The sequence below is a fragment of the Rhea pennata genome, chromosome 27 (genome assembly GCF_028389875.1).
Source record: "Rhea pennata isolate bPtePen1 chromosome 27, bPtePen1.pri, whole genome shotgun sequence".
Taxonomy (NCBI): Eukaryota; Metazoa; Chordata; class Aves; order Rheiformes; family Rheidae; genus Rhea; species Rhea pennata.
In genome coordinates this window covers 423,260-445,237 of record NC_084689.1, presented here as the reverse complement: position 1 = coordinate 445,237, position 21,978 = coordinate 423,260, and the positions used below count along the sequence as shown (strand labels likewise).

Sequence of the window (21,978 nt, the reverse complement as noted above, 5' to 3'; positions counted from 1 at the left end):
GGGCGGCCCGAGCGCGGCGCGAGCCGCCGGGGCGGGGCGGGGCGGGGCGGGGCGGGGGCCGTGGCGGCCAATGGGCGGGGCGCGAGCCGCCGGGGCGGGGCCTCCCATTCATAAATCAGCTCGTGGGAGCGCGGCGCGCTCGGAGATGCCTCGCTGGACGCGTGAGCAGAAGCAGTGACGGATACTGCGGCGCGCCCCGACGGGAGCCGGTCCCGGTCCCTGTGCACCTTTCCCCCAGGCCTGGCTCGGCCCACCGAAGCGCTCCCACCAGGAGCTGTCGCGATCGTGGAGCCCGTGTCCGTGGCGGGCACGGTGCGAGGCTTTGCTCGCGGCCCCCCCGTGCCGGGGGGAGTGGGGAGGCAGGCAGGGCCGCCGGCGGCCCAGCGCAGGGAGGGTGCTTCGTGCGCGAAGCTGAGCCGGGATCGCTCTGGCTGCGCAAGGGGATGGGGGTGAAAGTTGTATGGGGGGGGGCGGTAGTGCACCCAGTGTCTTGTGCAGAGGCATCTCGCTGGAGGCCCCTGCCTCTGCCAATATACATGGAGTTCTTCTTGCTTTCCACTAAGTTAAATTGTTTAGTCTTGGTGTGCCGTGGTTTCCCGCCTACAGAGCAGGATGGCATCTCTGCACGAAGCTGCACAGAGGCTGTGGTTCTATCAGGCCCTGGCCCAGCAGAAGCTGCCAGCATAGGAGTGTCGGTGAGTGCTTCTGGAGATCCAGGAATTCAGGTCAACATCTGGGTGCCTGAGGCACACCCATGTGGAACCACTCTCCTTGCCAGGCAAGGCAGGACCCAGGAGCTCTGCTCAGCCCTGTCTGATGAAATGTTGCCAGAAGGGACACCAAGGCACTGGGACCTAGTCCCCTTGTGCCTGCACCCTCCCAGGCTCTGTGGAACAGGGGCAGCCCAGGAGCCATCCAGCTGCATGTTTACAAACATACCTGCCCTAAAGAGATGAGCTCCAGATAGGACCTGCCTGAACTGAGCAGGTTTTTAACAGCTTAATAGTAGCTTGTGACTCATAGCACTTCACTGTGTCCAGCCTAGGACTGCCAGGCAAGGCAGGCCTACAGATCCAAAAAGGCTGCATATGCATGAGCACACACAGGAACCACAGTTTATGAGTTTTCCTGAAAAATGAGCGTATGTGACGACTGATCAAACGGCTTGAGCGACCGCAGGGCGGCCAGTGCAGGCCACAGAGCCGTATCTGGCTGCAGTCACATGCACTCCCGTGCAGATGGGCGCCCTCGCACACGCGTGGGCTCGGGTTGAGGCTGGCGGGGAGGGCCGGGCGGAGGAGGGGGAGACCGCGGGGGGGAGGGGGAGGGAGGCTCGCAGGGGGCGGCGGCGGGGGGGAGCCGGGAGGGGTGGGCAGGGGCGTCGGGCAGAGGGGGGCCAGGCGGAGGTGGGCGCTGGGGAGGCCGGCGGCGGGGCGGGCGGGCAGGGGGACCCGGAGGGCCCGGGCAGGGGCCGGCGCCGGGGCCGCTCGCGTCCCGCTGCCGTCGGCGGCGAAGACGCGACTCCGCCTCCTGCGCCCCGGCCGCCAGGGGGCGCGGCGGCGCTCGGCCGCGCGGCACGGCGGGAGTTGTAGTCCGGCACCGGGGGGGGACTACGGCTCCCGGCGGGCAGCGCGCGGCGCCTGCGCAGTGGTGCGGCGCGGCATGGCGGCGTAGCGCGGGGCATGGCGCTGCCGCGGCTGCGGGCGGCGCTGCCGGGCCTGGCCCGTCTGCGGGGCGCTGGTGAGGGCTGCGGCGGCGGCGCGGGCCGTGCGGCGCGGGCCCGGGCCCGGGCCCGTCCGGGGCTCGCAGGGGCTCGCGGTGAGGGGTCCGGGCAATCCCCGCGGCCTGCGGGGGGAACAGAGCTGGGGGTCCCTGGGGTCCTGCGCTCTCCCCCCTCCATGGGGACAGAGCTGGGGCTATGGGGGTCCCTGGGGTCCTGCGCTCTCCCCCCTCCATGGGGACAGAGCTGGGGCTATGGGGGTCCCTGGGGTCCTGCGCTCTCCCCCCTCCATGGGGACAGAGCTGGGGCTATGGGGGTCCCTGGGGTCCTGCGCTCTCCCCCCTCCATGGGGACAGAGCTGGGGCTATGGGGGTCCCTGGGGTCCTGCGCTCTCCCCCCTCCATGGGGACAGAGCTGGGGCTATGGGGGTCCCTGGGGTCCTGCGCTCTCCCCCCTCCATGGGGACAGAGCTGGGGCTATGGGGGTCCCTGGGGTCCTGCGCTCTCCCCCCTCCATGGGGACAGAGTTGGGGCTATGGGGGTCCCTGGGGTCCTGTGCTCTCCCCCCTCCATGGGGACAGAGCTGGGGCTATGGGGGTCCCTGGGGTCCTGCGCTCTCCCCCCTCCATGGGGACAGAGCTGGGGCTATGGGGGTCCCTGGGGTCCTGCGCTCTCCCCCCTCCATGGGGACAGAGCTGGGGCTATGGGGGTCCCTGGGGTCCTGCGCTCTCCCCCCTCCATGGGGACAGAGCTGGGGCTATGGGGGTCCCTGGGGTCCTGCGCTCTCCCCCCTCCATGGGGACAGAGCTGGGGCTATGGGGGTCCCCGGAGTCCTGCCCCCCCCCCATCCATGGGGACAGAGCTGGGGCTATGGGGGTCCCTGGAGTCCTGACCCCCCCCCATCCATGGGGACAGAGCTGGGGCTATGGGGGTCCCTGGGGTCCTGCGCTCTCCCCCCTCTATGGGGACGGAGCTGGGGCTATGAGGGTCCCTGGGGTCCTGACCCCCCGCCGTCCATGGGGACAGAGCTGGGGCTGTGGGGGTCCCTGGGGTCTTATTGCCTCCAAGAAGGTAGAGCTGATAGGTGAGGCGGTGTCCTCATCACTGCTTGCTGGCACAGGCTGACACCTCCCTCCCTTCTGTGGCAGTGCTGATGAGATTGCTGGGACATAGCATGCGGATCTGAGAAGTGCCACTTGCTCTGTCCTCTTTGTGCTCACCGTGCTGTTCAGGTGGGGCCAAGCAGCGGTGGCAGTACCCTGGGCAGTTTTGTAGAGCAGTGAGTATTATAATAAGCGCTGCCTCCTCTCACATCCCAGTCTTTGCATATTCCCACTTCAGGGATCCCATGGAGTGTTCTCAGGAACTACTCCTCTGCCAGCGCCAAGGAGAAGGCAAGGAGGAATGCCATCTGTGAAAGGACAGAGCTGCTGGAAGGTACGTAGGGAATGCCTGGGGGAAGTGTGGTGGTCCCCCTTGTTCAGTATCCCGGAGGCTTGCTAAGAGTCTTCCCATTCTGTGTAGCTGTAAGGAAACTATTTGGGATTGAAGATACCTGTAGTGTGGGGCTTTCCATGGATCTGCTGGCTTACTGGTCATGTTCAGTCCCAAGGACCTAGAGGCCCACACTGTCCACAAGGGGCATCGAGATACTGTACAAGTAGTTCTAAGGGATAGTTGAGGACTCCCTTCTGGGTACAAGGGCCCAGAAGATTGATCTCAAACCTGCTCTGTCTTTGGACCCTATGCACAGGTGAGCTCAGAGCATGCGGTTCTTGGAGAGAGTCCCAGAGAAGCAGGCTGACAGCAGGTTAGATGAGCGTGAGTGGGTACTTCTCTTCCTTACAGTGACATTGTTCAATTGCCCTGGATGCTGGGATGGGCCACAGTTTATAGACGGAGTCCAGAAAGGGAACAGTAAGAGTGGCTGATTGCCAAGAACTGCTGGGAGGAGGGCTGATGAAGGAGGGAAGAATTCCTTGTGTGTACTTTTTTTCATACTTTGTTTTCGTAAAAGGGTTCCTAGGCACTGTCAGAGATGAGGTCCTGGACTAGAACAAAATCTGCTACTGTATCTTGCATTTCCTGATTTGTGTCCCTGCCCTGTGTTTCCTGGCAGTACTGAAAGCTCGACTGAAGCAACTCCAAGCCAGTAACGTTCCAGAGGTGACAGTCAACAAAGTGGAGCTGGCTCCGCTGGGGAAGGACAACCACCAGGTTCCACTGCAGCGAGTGATGGTTCCAGGTCCAGCAGAGGAGCAGTCTGCTCCCAAAGGAAAAGATGAGAGCCCGGCCCGGCCAAGCAGCTGGGTCGAGAAGTTGAAGAAGGAGATGTATGTCAGGCAATTGAAGGTAGAGCGGAAGTTATCCATAGCTGCCTCCCAGGTGGCGTTAGATGGACAGGCCAAGGCCAAAATGAAGGGCAAGATAAAGGCCAAAGCCAGATCCAAGAAAAGCTTGAAGAGTCCAAAGGCTACAGTAATGCCTATGTGGAGCCAGAGCCCTGCTGGCCTCAGCCACGCCTATGCCCATGGCAAGCCCAGGATGGCAGAAATGAAAGAGGGTACAAAGAAACGTAAGCCTCAGAAGGTGCTGGAGGACAAGGAGAGCAGCCAGTACAAGATCCTTCAGCAGACCGTCCTGTCTAACCTTGAATGCTTCCAGTTCTTGCATCAGCCAGAGGAGGCTGAGAGGTTCCTTCTCTTGTATCACAGCTCTCCTGTGAAGAGAAAGCTTTTGAATGTTGCTGCATACAACATAGTGATGCGTAGCTGGGCAAGAAAGGTACAGGGCTGGAGGCCTATTTCCCTTGTCTGTCTTACTCTTGGCCCTGTGGTGCCAAGACTTCTGGGTGGCAAAGGGCAAGTGATGTGCTAGCTCAGGAAGAGCTTGTAGAAACAGTGGTGGCAGTTCAGTGTCTGTGAATTTGTCGCATATGTCTTCGGTGACTGCACTCAAGGAGGTCATGGTATCTGCCTTTGATAGAAGGTTTGTGGGTCTTGCTGGGTGATTTTTTGGGGGGCTGTTTAGTTGGATATCTGATGCTATCCAAACTGGATGATGAAATGCACCAGCTAGAAATACTAGGTTGAGAAGGGTGGAGCTGATCTGAGACCACTGAATCAGGCCACTAAACCCTGTGAAGTAACTTTGATGGGGTCAGGATAGATCTGTTTAAATCTGAAAAGGAAAAAAAAGAGGCATGAAGTTGTGATTTAGCTCTGCTCATGTCTGTTTCCGTATCTTCTTTCCTTCTGCATCCTCAGGGCTGTTTGCACCGCATCAACCGGCTGTTTTCCATGCTGCAGTCCATCGGCCTCAGGCCCAACCTGGACTCCTACGCGGCAGAGCTGGAGTGCATGGGCCGTGATGAGTCTTCCGCCAAAGTCATCGAAAGGTAATGCACTTCCTCTGCCCCTGGGTACCACAATGACTCCTCTGCGAGCACATCTGAATATTCTGAGCCCCTTCTTCTGGCCAGATTTAGGGGTGGGTAGAGCCTTCCCAGTGGTCTGTGCTTACCACCTCCAGTTTCTAAGGAGTGTCCGAGATCCCACGGGGAAGCGAGATGTAGAAGGTGAAAGTAACCTTCCTTCCAGACAGAGCTGTTTCTGCTCCCCGCTTGGAGCTCTTAAAACAGCTTCCTGGGCTGGCATCAGCCTCTCCCTAATCAGGTACCCTTTTGCTCTGCACTCACCCTCCTAGGCATTTCTCTCCTGTTTGCCTCTCCGTACTGCCCAGTAGGAATAGCTCCTCTATTCGTTTTTCCAGCACCTCCAGGCAGACTTTACCCTACCTGGTAGGCTGAGCCAGAAACAGCTGTTTTCCACAGGGAATCAGTTCTCTGGAGGAACTTGATCAGGAGATTCAGATGGGCTTCTGGGGGCATAATATACAAAATAAAAATGTCAGACCCAATCCAGTTAAAGGGACCCTGTGAGATCCTGTCAGGCTGGATCTAGCTAGTACAGCTCCTGGGTCTGGTAGCACTACCAGCTCCCTTGGTAGAAGATGGGGAAAGCTGGTGTCAAGAAAGCGTTCTGGTAGTGCTGCACGAACACCGTTGGCTGATTTGGGGATTTATTACTGCTTTTGTGTGTTTCTTGGCTGGCTAACAATTTCTAGATGCCTCTGAGTGAATGTCTTCCAGGTGAACTGGTTTAGAAGTGCCTGGCATTGATTTTTCTGCCTAGGTGTATGTAGGTCTTCCATCAATTCAGCAATACACCTGTAGGACTGTCTATAAGCAGATGTTTATAGCATACTTGCATGGACTTGTCAATCCCAAGCCTCACCAGGGTGTGTGTATATGTGTGTAACCACACAGGTGTTTCTATTTGCTCACATTGTATGTTTGTATATGTGCTCTCATTTCCCTTACTCTCTTAAAGGTACTCCCCTAATTTGCACAGATGGTCAGTGTGGCAGCCTGCCTTTGGTGGCAGCACAGCCTGAGCCTTTGACTGGAGCATGGGAGACTGGATTCTCTTTCTAGCCCTGCTCCCAGGCTGCAGGGTCACTTTGAGGGAATAAGGTGGGATTTGCTTGCTTTTAGTGGGCTGGTGTGGGTTGGTTTCTGAGGAGGATGACTGCAAAGCAGAAAGGCTGTTCATCACTGAAGCTCTTGCCTGTTCCCAAGTGTCCTGAATGCAGTTACATCTGGAGCATAGTGCAGCAATAGGATTCACAGCATTTTGCAGTTCTGGCCAAGGGCACTTTAATGCTTTCCTAAAGCTGCCAAGACCTCCTCCTTGGGAGTTTTGCTTTCTGAGTGTGATGAGTATCCGGGCTGGGAGTCTGGATCACTGCCGTTGCTGGAAGCTGTCTGTCCTCCCTCCTCCAAGGTCACCTGGCACATAGGGCCAGGCCAGCCAGCAGATGGGGCTCTGAGCTTTTGTCATAACTGTGCTCTGCCGTGTCCCAGAGATCCTGACTCTGGCTTGGCAGAGGGAGGAGGCTGCAGTCCTACAGCTTCTCCTGATCTAGCCCATCCTTCGGGGGGATGGGGAGTGGGCAGTGATGAGGGCTTCTGGGGTCCTGCAGCCTGGCAGTTGCCTCACAACAGCTTTGTAGCAGTTGCTGAGTATCATTCCTGGTGCTCAGGCAATATCTGCGGCATCAGGAGTTAGTAATATTGTGGCCAGGCTTGACCATTGCTTGTGATTTCCACACGTGTCAGCCTCAGCCATGTTCCCTGTGCCCCTGGCTAACAGACTCCATGAACAAACTGCAGCTCTCTGCTCCTTTGCCAGGCTGTCTCCAGCCCCTTGGGTTCCCTTTTGCCAGTTCAGGCTGTGAGGAGAGCAGGGGTATTTGAGGATGAAGGAGCTTTTATCTTTTTGCTCAGTCTCCCCAGCAGAGTGTGAATGTGAAAGCCGCCTGCTCAGCAGAGGTGCTGGCTGGGACGGGGTGGATAATCGATCGCTGTAACCTGAGGTGGGTGACCTTGTCCCAAGGACTGGGTGTGCTCTTGGAGGCAGTGCTCCCACTCCAGCGACTCCTGCAACCAAAAAAGCATCTCCTTGCCTCTCCCTATGTGCAAAAGGCAGAGAGCTCCATATGTTCCCACAGGACAGCATCCTGCTGCCAAGCTGTCCACCAGTCACATTGCTGGACTGAGGATTCAGCTTTTTGCTGGTTTTCTGTTTATGCCCCTTGCTACAGTGCTTTTCCCTTTTTCTGGGGCTGAGCACACATCAGCTAGGCCAGGTGCAAGTTACTGCAAGGCTTGCAGCACTTGTGTGGGGCATGCCTTCATGAAAATGCAGAAGGGAAGAGGTATCCCAGGACAGGTGCGCAGGGTACATGCTGGTTCCAGGAGCCGTTGGACCCTTTCCAAGTAAGCGTGAGAGAGTTGCATTCCCCTGAAGCTGCCCTTGGCATGAAGGGTGGTGCAGAGGAAAGCTGCTGGGGTCACCTATCATGGTGGCACTCTATAGCAGAGCTCCTGACTGCTATTAAGGGGCTGGAGCCATGTATCGATTTCCTCTCCTGAGGTCAGAGCTTGTTCTTGGTAGATGTCAGTCTCCAAGCCTTGCTTTGGGAGAGGTTTTTCTTCTCTGCCTGCCAGGGATCTGGGTGGGGTGGCTATGAGCCACGTAGCATGTCTCAGTTCCCTACTCTTTGGGGGAAAAGTGAAGAAAGAGAAGCCTGATCCAATCAAAGCTCTCAGCTCCTCAAAAGGAGGCATCCCTAACCTGTCTTCTCCTCTCCGTGCTTAGTGTTCTGCTTAAAAACTCTTTGTTCCCTGCTTCATTTGTGCGTATTTCTGTCCAACCACACTACCCCTATGAAAACAGATTCAGTCCAGTCCTATCTGCCCCTCTTCAGATGTGTACAGCGTCTGAAGAATGACGGCTTCCATGTGGATGAGCTCTTCCAAAAGTGCCTATTTGAAGAAGATGAGAAGGAGAAGGTGCTGATTGCCATCAGGATGATCCAGCCCAACTACCAGCTGCCCCCTCCACCCAACCCTGAGACCTGCAAGTCTACTTTGCTCCGGGACTTCTATTCCAGAGTAAGCCACGGAGCTCAGGGATATCTCTCTGTGGAGGGGGGAGGTATTGGAGCTGGGAAAATTGTGATCCTGGGTGTCTTCAGGATGCATTGTGGTCCAGCCCAGGTCTGTAATACAGGAAGATCTTTATAGTCTGATCTCCACTCAGCAGCCCATGTAGTCACTCATCAGACAGCTCCTTGTCTCCCAGCAAGTAAGTATCTTTAGCAAGAGCCTTACAAAGCAGCAGATGAGCTGAGGGCTGGCGGGGGGGGCTGGAGATGAACTTCATACACCAGAGGGGTGCCTGACAGTGGCACAGGAACAAGGCAGTGTCTGGAGAGGTCTTTTACCCCAGACTCTCTGGGGCTCACCAGCCAGAGTCCTTAGACCTCTGGGTGCAAAGGTACATTTAGCAGGGGCTCATACCTGGAAAGGGAGCTGGGAGAACAAGCACATCTTCTCTTCTTCTGGCCTTTGGCTCTTACTGCCTCACTCTTGTTGCAGGAGAAGATAGTGTCATACCCCAAGCTGAATTTTTCTGTGCAAGAGTTGCGAGAGTGCTTCCAGCAGCAACTGGAGATGGAGCTGAACAACACCATAACCATTGAATCAGTGGAGGCAACCAAACCTCTGACCTCACAAGCCATTAAAGCGGTAAAACTCAGGGAGTCTGGGGCAGCATGTCTGAAGGGAAGGAGGGCAGTTCAAGTTTCAGTGTTGGCAGGACCTTTGGTAGATGTGCAGGGGTCAATGCCCTAAAGAGGGGGGCAGATCCTTGATGACATGCCCTTGCCACGGCATTTCTGCTTCACTTCCCTTTCCTGTATAGCGTAAACTGCTGGCCACCCTCCGTTCCCAGTGGCATGACTCCATCCTCCAGGCCCTGCAGAAGTCAAAGCACAGCATGTCCAAGGTTAACATGATGTCAGGGTACAACGTTCTCTACCCCTACCTGTGCCTGCTGCCTGATGAAGAGTATGTGGGCATCATGCTGCAGGTAGGACCCTGCCCTGCCCCTGTGGAGCCACAGGCTTCCCAAATCACCATAACAGTACCATGAAGCACGGGTGTCTTATTTGGACCAGCAGAATCAAAACATGAGTCTTTAGGTTTCCCCAATTTATTGAGTCCAAGCCCAATCTGCTCCCTCTGCTGGGTAGCCAGAGAAACCCCTATTCTGTATTGGTCGTGTTACACTCTTCATCATCTGCTCAGCGTAATGGGAATCAGCTTCTTCCTCTGCTCCCCATACAGGGACTTTAACTCCTACTATGCTTTTCTACTCTCTCTTTCTGTTTCTCCCTCCTTAAGTTCCTCTTTGCCTTCCCCTTTCTCAGGTCCTCAACACCCTCTCCCCACAAGGAGAATCCCTGGCTATCTTGGCCAGGGAACTAGGCTCAAAAATCTACAACAGATACATTACCCAGAGGAAGCTGCGCAGTCGCCAGTTAGATAAGGTCCAGGAGGTCTATGAGGACTACATCCACCTGCTGGCCAAGGATGGCCAGGTAAGTAGGCCTGGGAGAGAGGGGTGACACCAAGGCCTGTGGGAGATGGAACAGCAGAGTGGAGACTGGGCTAGGCAAAGTTTGCCTGTCCACCTCCTTGCAAGCACAAGGGCTAGATTCTGGGAACTTGCTGCTGCAGAGGCTGTGAGAACCTGTAAGGCCCCATCTAGCACTCTGTGGGCCCCCTGCCTTGTGGTGCCAGGGAGCTCAGTTCTGGTACAGCAATGGTATTTCTGAGCTTGAAGGTATTATGTCAGCAGAGTTGATCATGTGGAGACAGGCATCCTGTGTAGGAGAGCTCTGGGATTTGTGGAAGGTGAGCTTTACAGGAGGGTTCTTGACAGAGCTGGAGGGGAGAGGAGAAAGGTACTAGAGCCACAGATCTAGACAGCAGGAGGGTTGGGTGGAGGCAGATGTGCAGTTTGGAACAGAGGGTCAGGGTGGTGTGGGCGCAAGGTGCAGAGATGTGGCTGGGGGAAGGGTTTTACAGGCCGGGAAACTGGCACTGCAGCAGAAGCAGCTTCCAAGTGTTGAGCTCCCCGCAGCTGCTGTGAGCAGCACTTCCCCAAATATTCCTGTCAAGGGGGAACTTACAAGGACACAGAGACAGGAGGAGCCTTTTCAGAGCCAGGTTACATAGATCCCATCCAGTGAACCTCCTCGGAGCAGTGTGGCTGATCCCCCTCTAACTGACCCCATTTTCTCTCCTCCCACCTCCCAGCCTGACAAGTACTTGCCACGGGAATACTGGGAGAAGCTGGTTGCAGAAGCAGGCTTTGGGCCTTCCCTGAACTTGAAGGACTGCAGCTGGCCATACATGCTTCTCATGCGCCTAGGCATGCACATGCTGGAACTCCTTGTGCAGGCTGTCAAGGTGCCCAGGAATATCCTCAATCCCCGCTTGAAGTCCAAACATATCCCTGTCCTCTACCACGTATACTCCTTCCGCAACAGCTGGCAGGTGAGCCAGAAGCACCTGGTTCTGTTCAGACAGTGTCATTACTTAACACGATCATTATGTAATCACTAATTAACCACATGCTCTTTCAAACACCATCCCCAGTTAGTACTGCTCTACTGCTGTCTTTCAACTCTCTAATTCTCCCCCACCAGGTTGGGCTGATAAAGCCCCACCCAATCTTCTCCCAGATTGTGTCAGATGCTTCTGAGACCATGATGACTTTCAACTCCTTTGTCATACCCATGCTGTGTCCCCCAGTACCCTGGACCTCCCCCCACTTTGGTGCCTTTGTCCTGAATGACACCAAGCTGATGCGCTATGTAGATGGGGCCATCCAGCACCAGATACTCCTGGAACAGTGTCCTCAGGTGAACCTCCACCCTGTGCTGGATGCCTTGAATCAGCTGGGTAATTGTGCTTGGAAGATAAACCAGCCAGTGCTGGATATCATCATCTCCATCTTCAATGACAAAGGCAATGAGAAACTGGATATCCCACCACCCATCTCTGAGGCCCCCAAGCCTCCTGTTGCTCCCAGCAATTCATCTGCCTGGAACAAGTCTCAGAAACATGAGTTGTTGTTGTGCAAGAAGAAGACAGCTGAAATGCACAGCTTGCGCATGGATGCACTCTATAAGCTCTCCATTGCCAATTATGTCAGGGACAAAGTGTTCTGGTTCCCCCACAACATGGACTTCCGGGGCAGGACTTACCCTTGCCCACCTTATTTCAATCACCTTGGTAACGATGTCACCAGGGCCATTCTGCTCTTTGCAGAGGGAAGGCCATTAGGGCCCAAAGGCCTTGACTGGCTGAAGATCCACCTCATTAACCTCACAGGGCTGAAGAAGAAGAATGCCTTGCAGGAGCGGCTGGAATATGCCAATGAAATCATGGAGGAGATCCTGGACTCAGCTGATCACCCGCTCACGGTGTGTGGGGAAAAGCTGACAGAGCTGTGTTTGCTCTTGGGGTGATGTGGTGGGACCCCAAACCACAGGGGGATAGATTGGGCTCAGAGAGCCTGCAGCTAGTCATAGGGAAGTTGCAGGTGTTCTGCTTCAGTGACTGAAAAATGGGAAAGTTGATCTTTGTTTGAATCCAAATGGGAATTGTTCCAAACACTCTAAGGAAAGAATGTAGTTATGCCTTCTTTAATTTCAGGGGAGACTTAAACGTTCCTCTCATTTAGCATAACTTCTAGAAAGTAAAATAAAATGGGAATGAGATCAATTTTGAAACAAAGCCATTTTGAAACATAGCATTTTGAGCAGAAAAAGTAGAACAAATTGTTGTAAAGTTTCCTAAATAACACATTTCTGTCTGAAAACATGGTCATGAAATGTTAGGGAAATTGAGGCATGGTGAGAGAAAGTGCTTTGTCCAGCATCTACCTAGAGCCAAGAGGCATGGCTTCCCCCCAGATTTGGTTTGGAGTGTGTAAGAGCACTGCCTCCTCCTACCAACATGTACTTTATTGTTCCTAGGGCAGGAAGTGGTGGATGAAAACGGATGAACCCTGGCAAGCATTGGCATGCTGTATGGAAATCGCAAAGGCTTCGAGGTCTCCAGATCCAGCAGCCTATGTCTCGCACTTCCCTGTTCACCAGGTGGGAGCCTGACAGATCTGAATGGCCTGTGTGGGCTAACTCTGGGGGAGGAAGAGAGCAGAGCAGAAAACTCAGGACAGTTTAGGTCTCAATTGCTGTACATGCATTACTATGTAATGCATCCAGGTTTTCTTAAGAATGGCCTTGTAGCCTACAGGTATCTTGGTTTGAGAACAATACAGATAAGTGCTACTTTGCTTGCATTTGACTGAAACAGAGCCACTGTCAGCTAGCTCCAGGATGAGGGACATGCCAATCTTATCTTCTCGAACTGCAGGATTGGGACTGGAAGCCAGTCTGATCCAGGCTGGATGAGATGTGGCATGGTGCAGAGCAGCACCTGCCTCCTCTGAAGTGCTCAGGACTGAGCAGCCCTGCCCAGCCCTCTGCAAGGAGCACACTTTAGTCAGTTCTACTGGTGGCTGTTGGGAGGCCTTTGCTTCTTTCCTGTTCTGAGGGCTGTAGCTGAGTAGCTCTGCAAGAGCAAAGGGTGGAAGGTCTGGGCTGTGAAAAGGGGTGTGGGGACAGAGATCAACTGGGTCCCCTGCATTTGATGACATGGGTCTTATTCACTGTGTACCCTATCCCCAGTCAGTCTCAGACATGCCCATGCTCTAAGCTGGGCACGTTCTGTCACTCAGATACTTCTCAGCTCTCTGAAGGCAACTGTCCTTCCTAGCCAGAAAGTGGAGTCCAGGCAGCAGATCAGCTGCTCCCGTTAACCAGATCTCAGCCCTTTCTCCTTGCCGTGTCCCAGCAGATCTGAAGCTCTCTGTATGGTTGCTGTCCAGCCAGCCATTTATCTGCACTGATAAATCCCTTTGCTTCACAGAAGACAGTGATTAATTATTTTCCTGGTGAGAGTGGCTTGCTCGTTTATCTCATTAGAAGATCAGTTGGCCCTAATGAAGTGTGTGGGGGTATATCTGCCAGCAGCAATGGTCTGGAATATGTATGAGACCATCTGAACTGAAGGGCTGTGATGGTATTGTGATGACAACAAAAGATCAAGAGAGCAGTTAGAGGTGTGTAGAGGGTGCAATTAATAAAATTTGAGCAAGGACCTTCTCTGGAGGGCACAGGAGTCGCTCTCCACCTGAGTCATCAGGGCTCAGTTAATGGAGGTAGCTCTTCTGCAGCGACAGGGCTGCCAATGCCCTGTGTATTTTCCATTCTCCAACTTGCTGCACTGCAGGGTGTGGGAAGGGGGGGGGGGAGAGGAGAGGTGGACCGATCCTTTCAGCAGCTGCAGACTGTCTTTGAACATGTAAAGCCCAAACACTGGAGGAGCAGGGGACAGTCTGAGGCAACAGTAGATTTTCTATGAGAAGTGTTTCTGCTGATGCTATTCAGAGAGCAGCAGGACATTCTCGCACCATTGCTCAGGTCCTGCCTGTCTCATCCAGGCTGATCTTGGTCCCAGGAGGGCAGTCAGGTCAGCTGCTCTGACAGATCAGTCAGTGTGTGTCTCTGTAACTACAGATTTGGGAAAGATTGAGTCAGGAGCTGGGTTGCTTTTCTGTTACAAAAATGTTTTCATTGGTCATGGAGCAGAAGCAGCACAGCTAGAGCTTCGGAGTCAGCTGTGGGTTTACTAAATGATCTTTGGCTTGTTCTGTCTCTTCTTATCTCTGCTTCTCCTGGGTTTTCTAAGATCTATTTTGAGTGTAAGCTCTTGGAGCTTCTCTTACCATCCCAGACAAATTTGTCATTTTCCAGATTTTTTTAGTTTTGGCATTTCCATGGAGCTTTAATGTCTTTGGAAACTCATAGCACAGAGGGGGAGGCAGTGTGATTTGAGGGGTTGGTTTGTTTGTCTTTTAAATCTCAGAGACAGCAGTGGTTAGTGATGAGAGCCCCAGGGAGGGAAACTGGCTAGAAAGGAAATAAAAAATGATGTGGGCCTGGCCACTGCTGGGAGATCAACCCCAGACCTGTCCAAAGGGAAAGGAAATAGAGGCAGCTGGGTCAGAATGGTTACTGATGTGCTAGTCATTAACGGCAGATGAGCAGAGCTCCATCCATACGTTAACATCTCCTTTCCATCCTGCTCTCTCCCCACTCTCAGGATGGCTCTTGCAATGGTCTGCAGCACTATGCAGCTCTTGGCCGGGACCTTATTGGTGCAATCTCTGTCAATCTGATGCCTTGCAATGTCCCCCAGGATGTCTACAGTGTGGTGGCGCAGCAGGTAAGGCACAGTGGGGTCTCAGGAAGGGGCCTCTTTAACCTGCCTTTCGCCCTTCACTAAGAGTTGCACAGGGCCACTCCAGTTCTCACAGAGAAAGGTCAGGATAAGCCCAGTACACAGAGGGCCTGGGAGACTTCAGCTGGTTAGAGGCAGAGCGAGTGTCTTCCTCCCTTTGTGGGAATCACTGCCCCAGCTGCAGAGGAGATCTGGCTGGAGATTCATTCCAGCTGAGGACAGAGGTAGCTGTGAGCCATGGGGATTTCTGCACCCCTCCCTTCTGAATTAAATCTGGAAGAAGGACAGTAGAGAGGTGGAGAGCAAAGAATGTTCCTTATCTCATGATAACATCTGGTTGGCCCACAGGTTATGGGATTGCCTTAATTTGAGCTGTGTAGGGAGGAGGGATTCAACCCTTGGTGCTGATGCCAAGGCTGCAGTTTTCTTGGCAATGTGTAGTATGAAATCAGCCTGCTGGGAAGTGTGCTGAGACTTACCAGACTTACTCCACTGACATTAAACTCCTGGCAGTCACTTCTAGATCTCTCTGTGCTTTATAGAGGCAGCACTGTACCAGAGGGCAGGAGGAGGCACATAGAGGGTGCATTTGTTCGAAGTTATGATCAGAGTGGCAGAGGCAGGAGGAGAACCTGGCTCCTGAACCACAGTCCTAGTGCCATGTCCGTGTAATATGTGGCACCACCCAGCTGCCAAATGACAGAGCTCTGTTGAGGCAGCAGTGGAAAGCTCTGGTCACCCTTTGCTTGCACCCTTCACAGTTATGTGAAAGCCAAGCACCTCTCGATTCCTGCTGCAGAGGATCTCTATTATGCAGGGTTGGTGAAGATGGGCTGTAAAGTTTGTGGTGGGAGTTCAGGCCAGGCAGCATGCAGTTGTTGGGGGCGGGGAGGGGGGGTGTTTCATGTGGTCTCCCTCAGCTCACGGTGGGACTGACCTCCTGAGTGCTCTCTTCCTCAGGTGGAGGAGTTTCGGAAAAAGGATGCCCAGCAGGGAGTGAAGATTGCCCAGGTGCTGCAAGGCTTCATCAGCCGCAAGGTGGTGAAGCAGACAGTGATGACTGTGGTGTACGGTGTCACACGCTATGGTGGGCGGCTGCAGATGGAGAAGCGTCTGAAGGAGATTGATGACTTTCCTGAGGTAGTGTGCTTGCCCCAGTCTCCTGCTGCTGCCTGCACTCAGGCCCCCTTTGGCAGTGTTTTGCAGTTCTCAGCCCTTGCCAGGAGTGGCACCTGGACTGCCTTTTTTATGTGTTTCCCTGCTACTTGCTCTCTCCTTACCCTCTGAATCTCAGCTAGCAGAGGGATAAGCAGGACTGAGCACCTGTGTGCCTGTGCTGGGCTTGTGCAGCATGGAGGAAGGGCTCTGCAGGGAGAGCTGTTAGCCAGCACATGTGGGTGGGGAGAGACATGGTTCCTCAGGTGAGGCCATTTCTCATCCCTCCTGTGCCCAAACTGGAGGCATGACAGCCTCAGATGGTGTTTTGGATATAGAACAAGGTTTATTACTGTTCTGTTCTCCCTGGAAGTGGCACCTCTCACACATGTACTTGTCCCTAGCAGACCTCTTGGAGGCTTGGCCCTCTTGATGCATCTCTTGTACTGTGACCCCATCATGAAACAGTTCTTGCCAAGTAGATGATTTGCTGTGGCAGGCTGGTGCTGGGAGCACTTCTGTCTGTATGTTGTGTTCCAGGGGGCAGATGAGGCAGTGAGAGCCTCCTGGTCATCCAGGGACATTACACAGAGATCAGCCTGCCACAGGACAAGGAGCCACGTGAAATGTTGGTCTCAGCCTTCCTCAGTGCACAACCCCCAGCCCTCTGCAATCTTAGCACAGTCTGTGGTGGAGGCAACTTTGAGGCACCTTGATTGGCCCATGGGGTGGATAGAGAAGTTTTCTTAGCTTACCCCTGCTCCCATCACTTTGCTTTGCACTTCTGTGACCACTTTGCCAGCCTTTCACTCTGCTTCTTGTCTGTGCAGGAGTACTTGTGGGAAGCATCTCACTACCTCGTGAAGCAGGTTTTCAACGGCATCAAAGAGATGTTCTCCGCAACTCGAGATATCCAGGTAAGGTGCCTGCTGCCTCTATTCTCTCTCTCCCCCTTCTTCTCTGGCCCTGCTCCATAGACCAGGGAAGCAAGATGCGGAGAGGTGATTCTTCTGTATCCTGGCCCAGAGAGACTACTCCAGTCTCAGCCCAGAGGATGTGGGGGTGGTGCCTAGTGCAGGACCAACCTTCCCTGTAAGTGCAGGACTTATCAGGCTGTAGCAGGAGGTCAGTCTTGCTTGTGCTGGGAGGGAGCAGGGTATGCCCAGCTGCTCATGCTAACTACAGCCATTTTCCTCTCCTCTCCCTACTTCCCCTCTTCCTTCTGCCCAAGAACTGGCTGACGGAGAGTGCCAAGCTCATTGCCCAGTCGGGACAGACAGTGGAGTGGGTCACCCCACTGGGTCTCCCCATTGTGCAGCCCTACTACCGAACCAAGTCAACCGTGGTGAGTATCTGGTGTGCAGGACTGAGTTGTCCATCTACTCCTCCCTCTGCCATGTTGAGGAGCAGAGAGAGGGCAGCAGGCTCCTGACACAGCAAGCTAATGGGGCAGGAGGTTGGTATCACCTGTGGGTGAGCTTGGAGAGCCTGTAGGATTTGTGTATGTAGTCACACATCCTCCAGCCTCATTGCTCCCTGCAGAGACTGGAGTGTGTGGGTGAGTTGGTGAGGAATGTCTGCTGTTCCCTGTCCCCACTCACTCAGCTGGGATGCAGGCCTGTTCCTCTTACCAAGAAGCCTTCCTCAGGGCTGGTGTGATTCATTCTTGCTGCTCTCGCATCCCACGCACTCCTGAACTGACTCAGTTCTCCCTGACCTGCCTTGTCCTCCCAGCTGCTCTCCAGTGGCCTCATGTCTGTTGTGCAGGGATGGAGCAGGCAGGTGCTTTTCACCTGCAGGAGCCCTTTTCTTAGTCTTCACAGGGAATAAGGTGTGAATCAGTATGACACTGTGAAGGGGTGAAGGATGTACTAGCGTCCACAGGAAGGGGAGGCAGGCGAGATGCCAGTAGAGAGTGACAGCTGTTATGGGAAGCAAGATGCCCTGGGCAGGTCCCTTTCCAGACCCTGCATTGCAGCCAGGGGACTTCTCTTGCAGAGCAGAGTAGTGCATTGGCATTATTACCTCTCCAAAATTCGGTAGCAGTGTTGTGTGCCTTATGCTGTCCGGGCAGTGCTGTGTAATGGTTAATCCACTTTCTTTCTCCCTGTAGCTGAATTGCAGTATGCAGAACTTGAGTGTGAAAAACTCCAACAGCAATCAGTAAGTATTAACTCATGGTCTTTAGTTAGCCCCTTCTGAGCTCCCTTTTGGAGTCCAATGTCTTCAAATATCCTGCCAATGTGTGGCAAAGCTCCTGGCATCCCACTGAGTTGTGGAAAGCCAGCAGCAGGACAGGAGCCCTGTGCTCCTTCAGCAAGGCCTTGGGGCCCTTCAGAGCTGCATCCGTAAACCCAGATCTTGCTCAGCACTGCCTTTACGCATGGCACCACTTTTGTCCTGGCCCCTTCATCTTTGGTGTGGGAAGGGCCCCAGCAACTTCTGTCTCTCTCTCTCTCTCTCTCTCTCTCTCTCTCTCTCTCTCTCTCTCTGTGCTGCAGGAAGCCTGATACAGTGAAGCAAAAAAATGCCTTTCCACCCAACTTCATCCACTCCCTGGACTCCACCCACATGATGCTCACGGCTCTGCACTGCCTTAGGTAGGAAATGGGGGCAGCTTGGGCTCTTCCATGAGAGAGAGTTCCCTGGCAGGTGTGTGGTTGGGGTTTCTGGCAGAGAAGTGTTGAGGGGAGGTAGCAGGGCAGGGATGGGAAGCCCTTGAGGGTTAGCTGTCTCTCTTGGAAGATCCTCAGCTCCTGTGCAGGGATTCCCCACCTTGGGTAGCCCCCACTAATATGCCAGTGAGAGGGTCTACATGAGATGAGGGACATCAGAGAGAGATGGGGCTTTCAGCACTACTTCATGGCACCTTCTGCTGCTTCCTAGGCAGGGTCTGACTTTTGTCTCAGTCCACGATTGCTACTGGACTCATGCGCTCACTGTGGATGTCATGAACCAGGTAAAAGTGTCCTCTCTAGCCCCTTGTGAGCAAAGATCTTGCTGATTCATCCTCTGGATGTTTGCCAGCCCTTGCTGCCCTTCTTCCCCTGGGCTTTGCTTCATTTCCTGGCTTATTCACCCAAGCAAGGTGAATATAGGGTGCTTGTTGGCAGTGGCAGCTGATTTCCTGTGCCACGGCCTCATCTCCTGCTGTCCTTCAAGGAGGAAGTCAGGGAGAATCTGTGTGTAAATCAGTGCTAAATGCTCTGGCACAGATGAGAGTCAGTGCCTCTATCCTGTCCTGGGCTCTTTCCCCTGGAGAGCTGCAAGGGCCTGTTGTACAATAGATTGCTAAGGGGAGTCAGCCTTCACTTCCCATCTCCCCAGGCTGATTCCCTTCACCCTTGTCTGGCAGCCCCCTCCCATTTTTTTCTGCTGCTTTTCCTGCCCCTAACCTCTGACTGTCTTGGCTGAGAACAGCATTGAGGGGAAGGAGGGCAAAATGTCTGTTTAAACTGCAACTCACCATTGCTCCCTGAATCAGATCTGTCGGCAGCAATTTGTGGCTCTACACAGTGAGAAGATCCTGCAGGATCTATCTGAGTTCATGCTGAAGAAGTACTGCAGGTATTTCTTGCCTGTTTGCTGCTCCTCTCACACCGCTTCTCCTTCCTATCCATACTGATTTCCTCTCCTGGGAGTTGTTGTGCTGGAGTCCAGCTGCTCATGGGCTAGGTTATCTGCCTGGAGATTGGCCTTGAGGGAAGTTCTACTTCCTTGAATGATGCCCAAATTGTGTTAGACCTCAGTGTGAAAGCAAGTTGTCTCAATCCCTTTGCTGCAGAACTGAAGTAGGACTCAGTGCTTGAATCCCTTTGTGGGCCTGGGGTGGACTGTGATTTCTGTGCCTTGATTTCCCAATTGTGAATGAGATAGGAAGGGATAGTGAAGATGCATGCTGAGTCAGAGGCCGTTCGTTGCCAGAGCAGAGCCAGAGAGGTGCATAGACAGACCCAAAGTGGCCTGAACCTGCAAAGGTTCAGCCCTTGTACATGCCTCAACACCCACTTATGGTTGCTGTGGCAGAGGATGGGCTCCTGCTGTTGCCGGGTAGGTAGCATGTTTTGGAAAAGCAGCAGTCTGTCATCAAGGTCCAATGCTGGGGAACAGAGAAGGATGTGCCTGCTCCCAGGGCTCCTGTGTTAACTCACTTTCCTTCTAGTTCATCCAGCCCGGGAAGAGAGACTAAAGCCCTTTGGCAGAAGAAACTGATGGAGCAGCTGTCGAATGTCCCTAAGACAGGTAGGAGCACAGGACAGGAACTTTAAAGTTCTGGAGCAGTTTGGAAATGAGGAGGGTATCCAAAGCTGGACACACTGATGCTCCAGTCAGTCATGCAAAACAGATCCCCTAAGATTAGATTTTCCTGTCCGCCTTGAGCTGCACAGCCTGGAAGCAGGGCCTGGAGACATTCCCCTGCAGTCTCCCTGGGAACTGTGCCTGCCTTTCCCTGGAGCTTAGCCCCTGGATTCTCCCTGTAAGCTGACCTGGTTGATGCTGTCCTCTATCTCATTGCTCTTCTCCCATTTGTTCCTGACAGCAAGGCATTAGCCTGGAGATGGGAGCGAGGCACAGAGCATGGTAATTGCCAGGATCTGGATGGTATACATGCAATCGGATTAAGGCAATTAGTTTAACCCCTCCTAATCCCTAAGCCATGCTTCAACCAGACCATCTGGCTAAACTTTGTTCTGTCTTTGCAAACCAAAACAGGCAAGTGCACTGGCCCATGCTGTTGAACAGTTGTCGTGGTCTGCGTGAAGTGGTTGTGATCCAGCGGCAATGTAGCATCTTACAGCAAGGCTGTGAACTTCCCTCTTCCTTCCCCTCCTTGCTGCTAATATGCTCTTCTGTTCTGTTCTTCTTCCCACTGTTCTGGAGTGAATTTTGAGGGACATGAGTCCCTAGAAGAGCTCTGTTCCATTGCTGTCTGGATTCACCCTACAGCAGGGGCTGAGCTGAAGTACAGTTTTCTGTAGGCAGCTACAGCAGGGCTTGGGGGAGAGCCTGTCTCTGTTTCTGCCATCCCCTACCCTTCTTTCCCTCAACCTCTTTTCTCTTGCTTTCCCTAGGTGAGTTCAACCTGAAGAAGGTGATGGAATCCACATATTTCTTCAGCTGAGACCCTGGTGACCAGCAGCCCTGAGCTAGCTGTGGACTGTTGACCACCTCTGATGCTGCGGTAGGAACTGGCCTCTGGCCCACGGGGCTCCTCTATCCTGCATCTCCTGTGGGAAAAGGGATACAGCAGCCAGGCCAGCAAGAGACGTCCATCCAACTCAGAAGCTGGGTGAACTGGGACTCCTAGAGGAGTACAGGAGCAGCCAAGAGAGGCCAGTGGGGAGAGGGGGCTGTGCTGTTGCATCTGCTGTTAGTGCCTGCTTCCCTGGCAAGGGAAGAGTGTGCAATGCCCTGCTGCTGTCTGGGGACTGGTGCTGCCAGCCAGTCCTGGGGAGGACCACATCTCCCTGATGCAGAGTCAAAGAGGTGATGGATAGATGGTGCTGGCTCTCCTCCATCCTCGCCTCAGCACTGCCAGGCTTCACAAGAGACATCCCTGCCTGGCAAGCCCTGGTCCTGTGCCCTTGCCATCCCCTCTCCTCTTCACCACTGGGGCTTGGACCTCCCAGAGCATTAGGCCACTTCACTGCCCTGCTCAGGGGGCCAAAGCTGGCTGGAGCAGGAGCCTCTGGCTTTTCCTCACACTGCTCTTAGCCGAGCCCTGTCCTGCCTGTCCGTGAGGCCTGCCAGGATGGGTGAGTGATGCTCTTCATGTGTCCCTGGCTGGCTGTTGGACACTAGCACATCTCTCAGTAGCCTTTGCTGCTCCTGGCTGTTGCTTAGCCTTTTCATTTCAAGGGATCTGTTTAAATTCTGCTGGCTGGATCTCAGCCAGAGAAAAACTGTTAACACTGGGGCAGAAGTGTATGATACTGTAAATAAACTTTTTTTTTTTTTTTTGAAATACTACTGGGAAAAAAATCCCTCTCAGCACCTTTGTCAGATGTCAGAGGGTTGCCGAAGCTCTCCACTAATGTTACCTGGGCATGAGGTGGTGGGTAGGGCTGCTGCTCCCTGCACTGAGACAAGCAGGGTCCAAAAAGCTGGTGTGAAGCTAGTCTCTCCCAAGGCTGCCACAGCTTTGCTGGTGGTTAGATTTCAGTTATTCACAGGAGTACATCACAGCTTGGTAAGTATTTTGTAACAGAAGTGAAGACAAAACTTTCTGCAGCATTTGCAGCACAGACTGGATGCATTGCAGCTGCAGGGTGGTGGGCTGTGGCAGCTTGGCCCTTGCATTTTTGGCTAGGAGCCTCCTG

The 21,978-nt window shown here is 53.9% G+C and overlaps 1 protein-coding gene across 2 annotated transcripts; it reads left to right on the top strand.

Moving 5' to 3' along the window:
• The first annotated feature begins 1,660 nt into the window (after positions 1-1,660).
• On the top strand, positions 1,661-21,627 carry POLRMT (RNA polymerase mitochondrial). 2 transcript variants are annotated; one of them, XM_062596550.1, is made up of 21 exons: positions 1,661-1,740; positions 3,061-3,156; positions 3,839-4,503; positions 4,986-5,116; positions 8,050-8,236; positions 8,723-8,872; positions 9,048-9,215; positions 9,556-9,726; positions 10,448-10,687; positions 10,840-11,619; positions 12,175-12,297; positions 14,366-14,488; positions 15,464-15,643; positions 16,489-16,575; positions 16,890-17,003; positions 17,772-17,821; positions 18,160-18,258; positions 18,545-18,617; positions 19,143-19,225; positions 19,821-19,900; positions 20,731-21,627. In XM_062596550.1, exons 1-21 carry the CDS (start codon positions 1,683-1,685, stop codon positions 20,778-20,780), a joined length of 3,708 nt encoding a protein of 1,235 aa, XP_062452534.1. In that variant the 5' UTR covers positions 1,661-1,682; the 3' UTR covers positions 20,781-21,627. The 2 variants fall into 2 exon arrangements, with proteins under 2 accessions (XP_062452534.1, XP_062452535.1); XM_062596551.1 differs by lacking the exon at positions 9,048-9,215.
• The last annotated feature ends 351 nt before the right edge of the window (positions 21,628-21,978 follow it).

Bases quoted from the DNA above. Each gene is read 5' to 3' on its own strand.
- POLRMT (XM_062596550.1), top strand. From the start codon at position 1,683: ATGGCGCTGCCGCGGCTGCGGGCGGCGCTGCCGGGCCTGGCCCGTCTG. The intron at 3,157-3,838 runs GTACGTAGGGAA...GTTTCCTGGCAG, and splicing joins AAGGACAGAGCTGCTGGAAG to TACTGAAAGCTCGACTGAAG. The intron at 18,618-19,142 runs GTAAAAGTGTCC...TCCCTGAATCAG, and splicing joins CTGTGGATGTCATGAACCAG to ATCTGTCGGCAGCAATTTGT.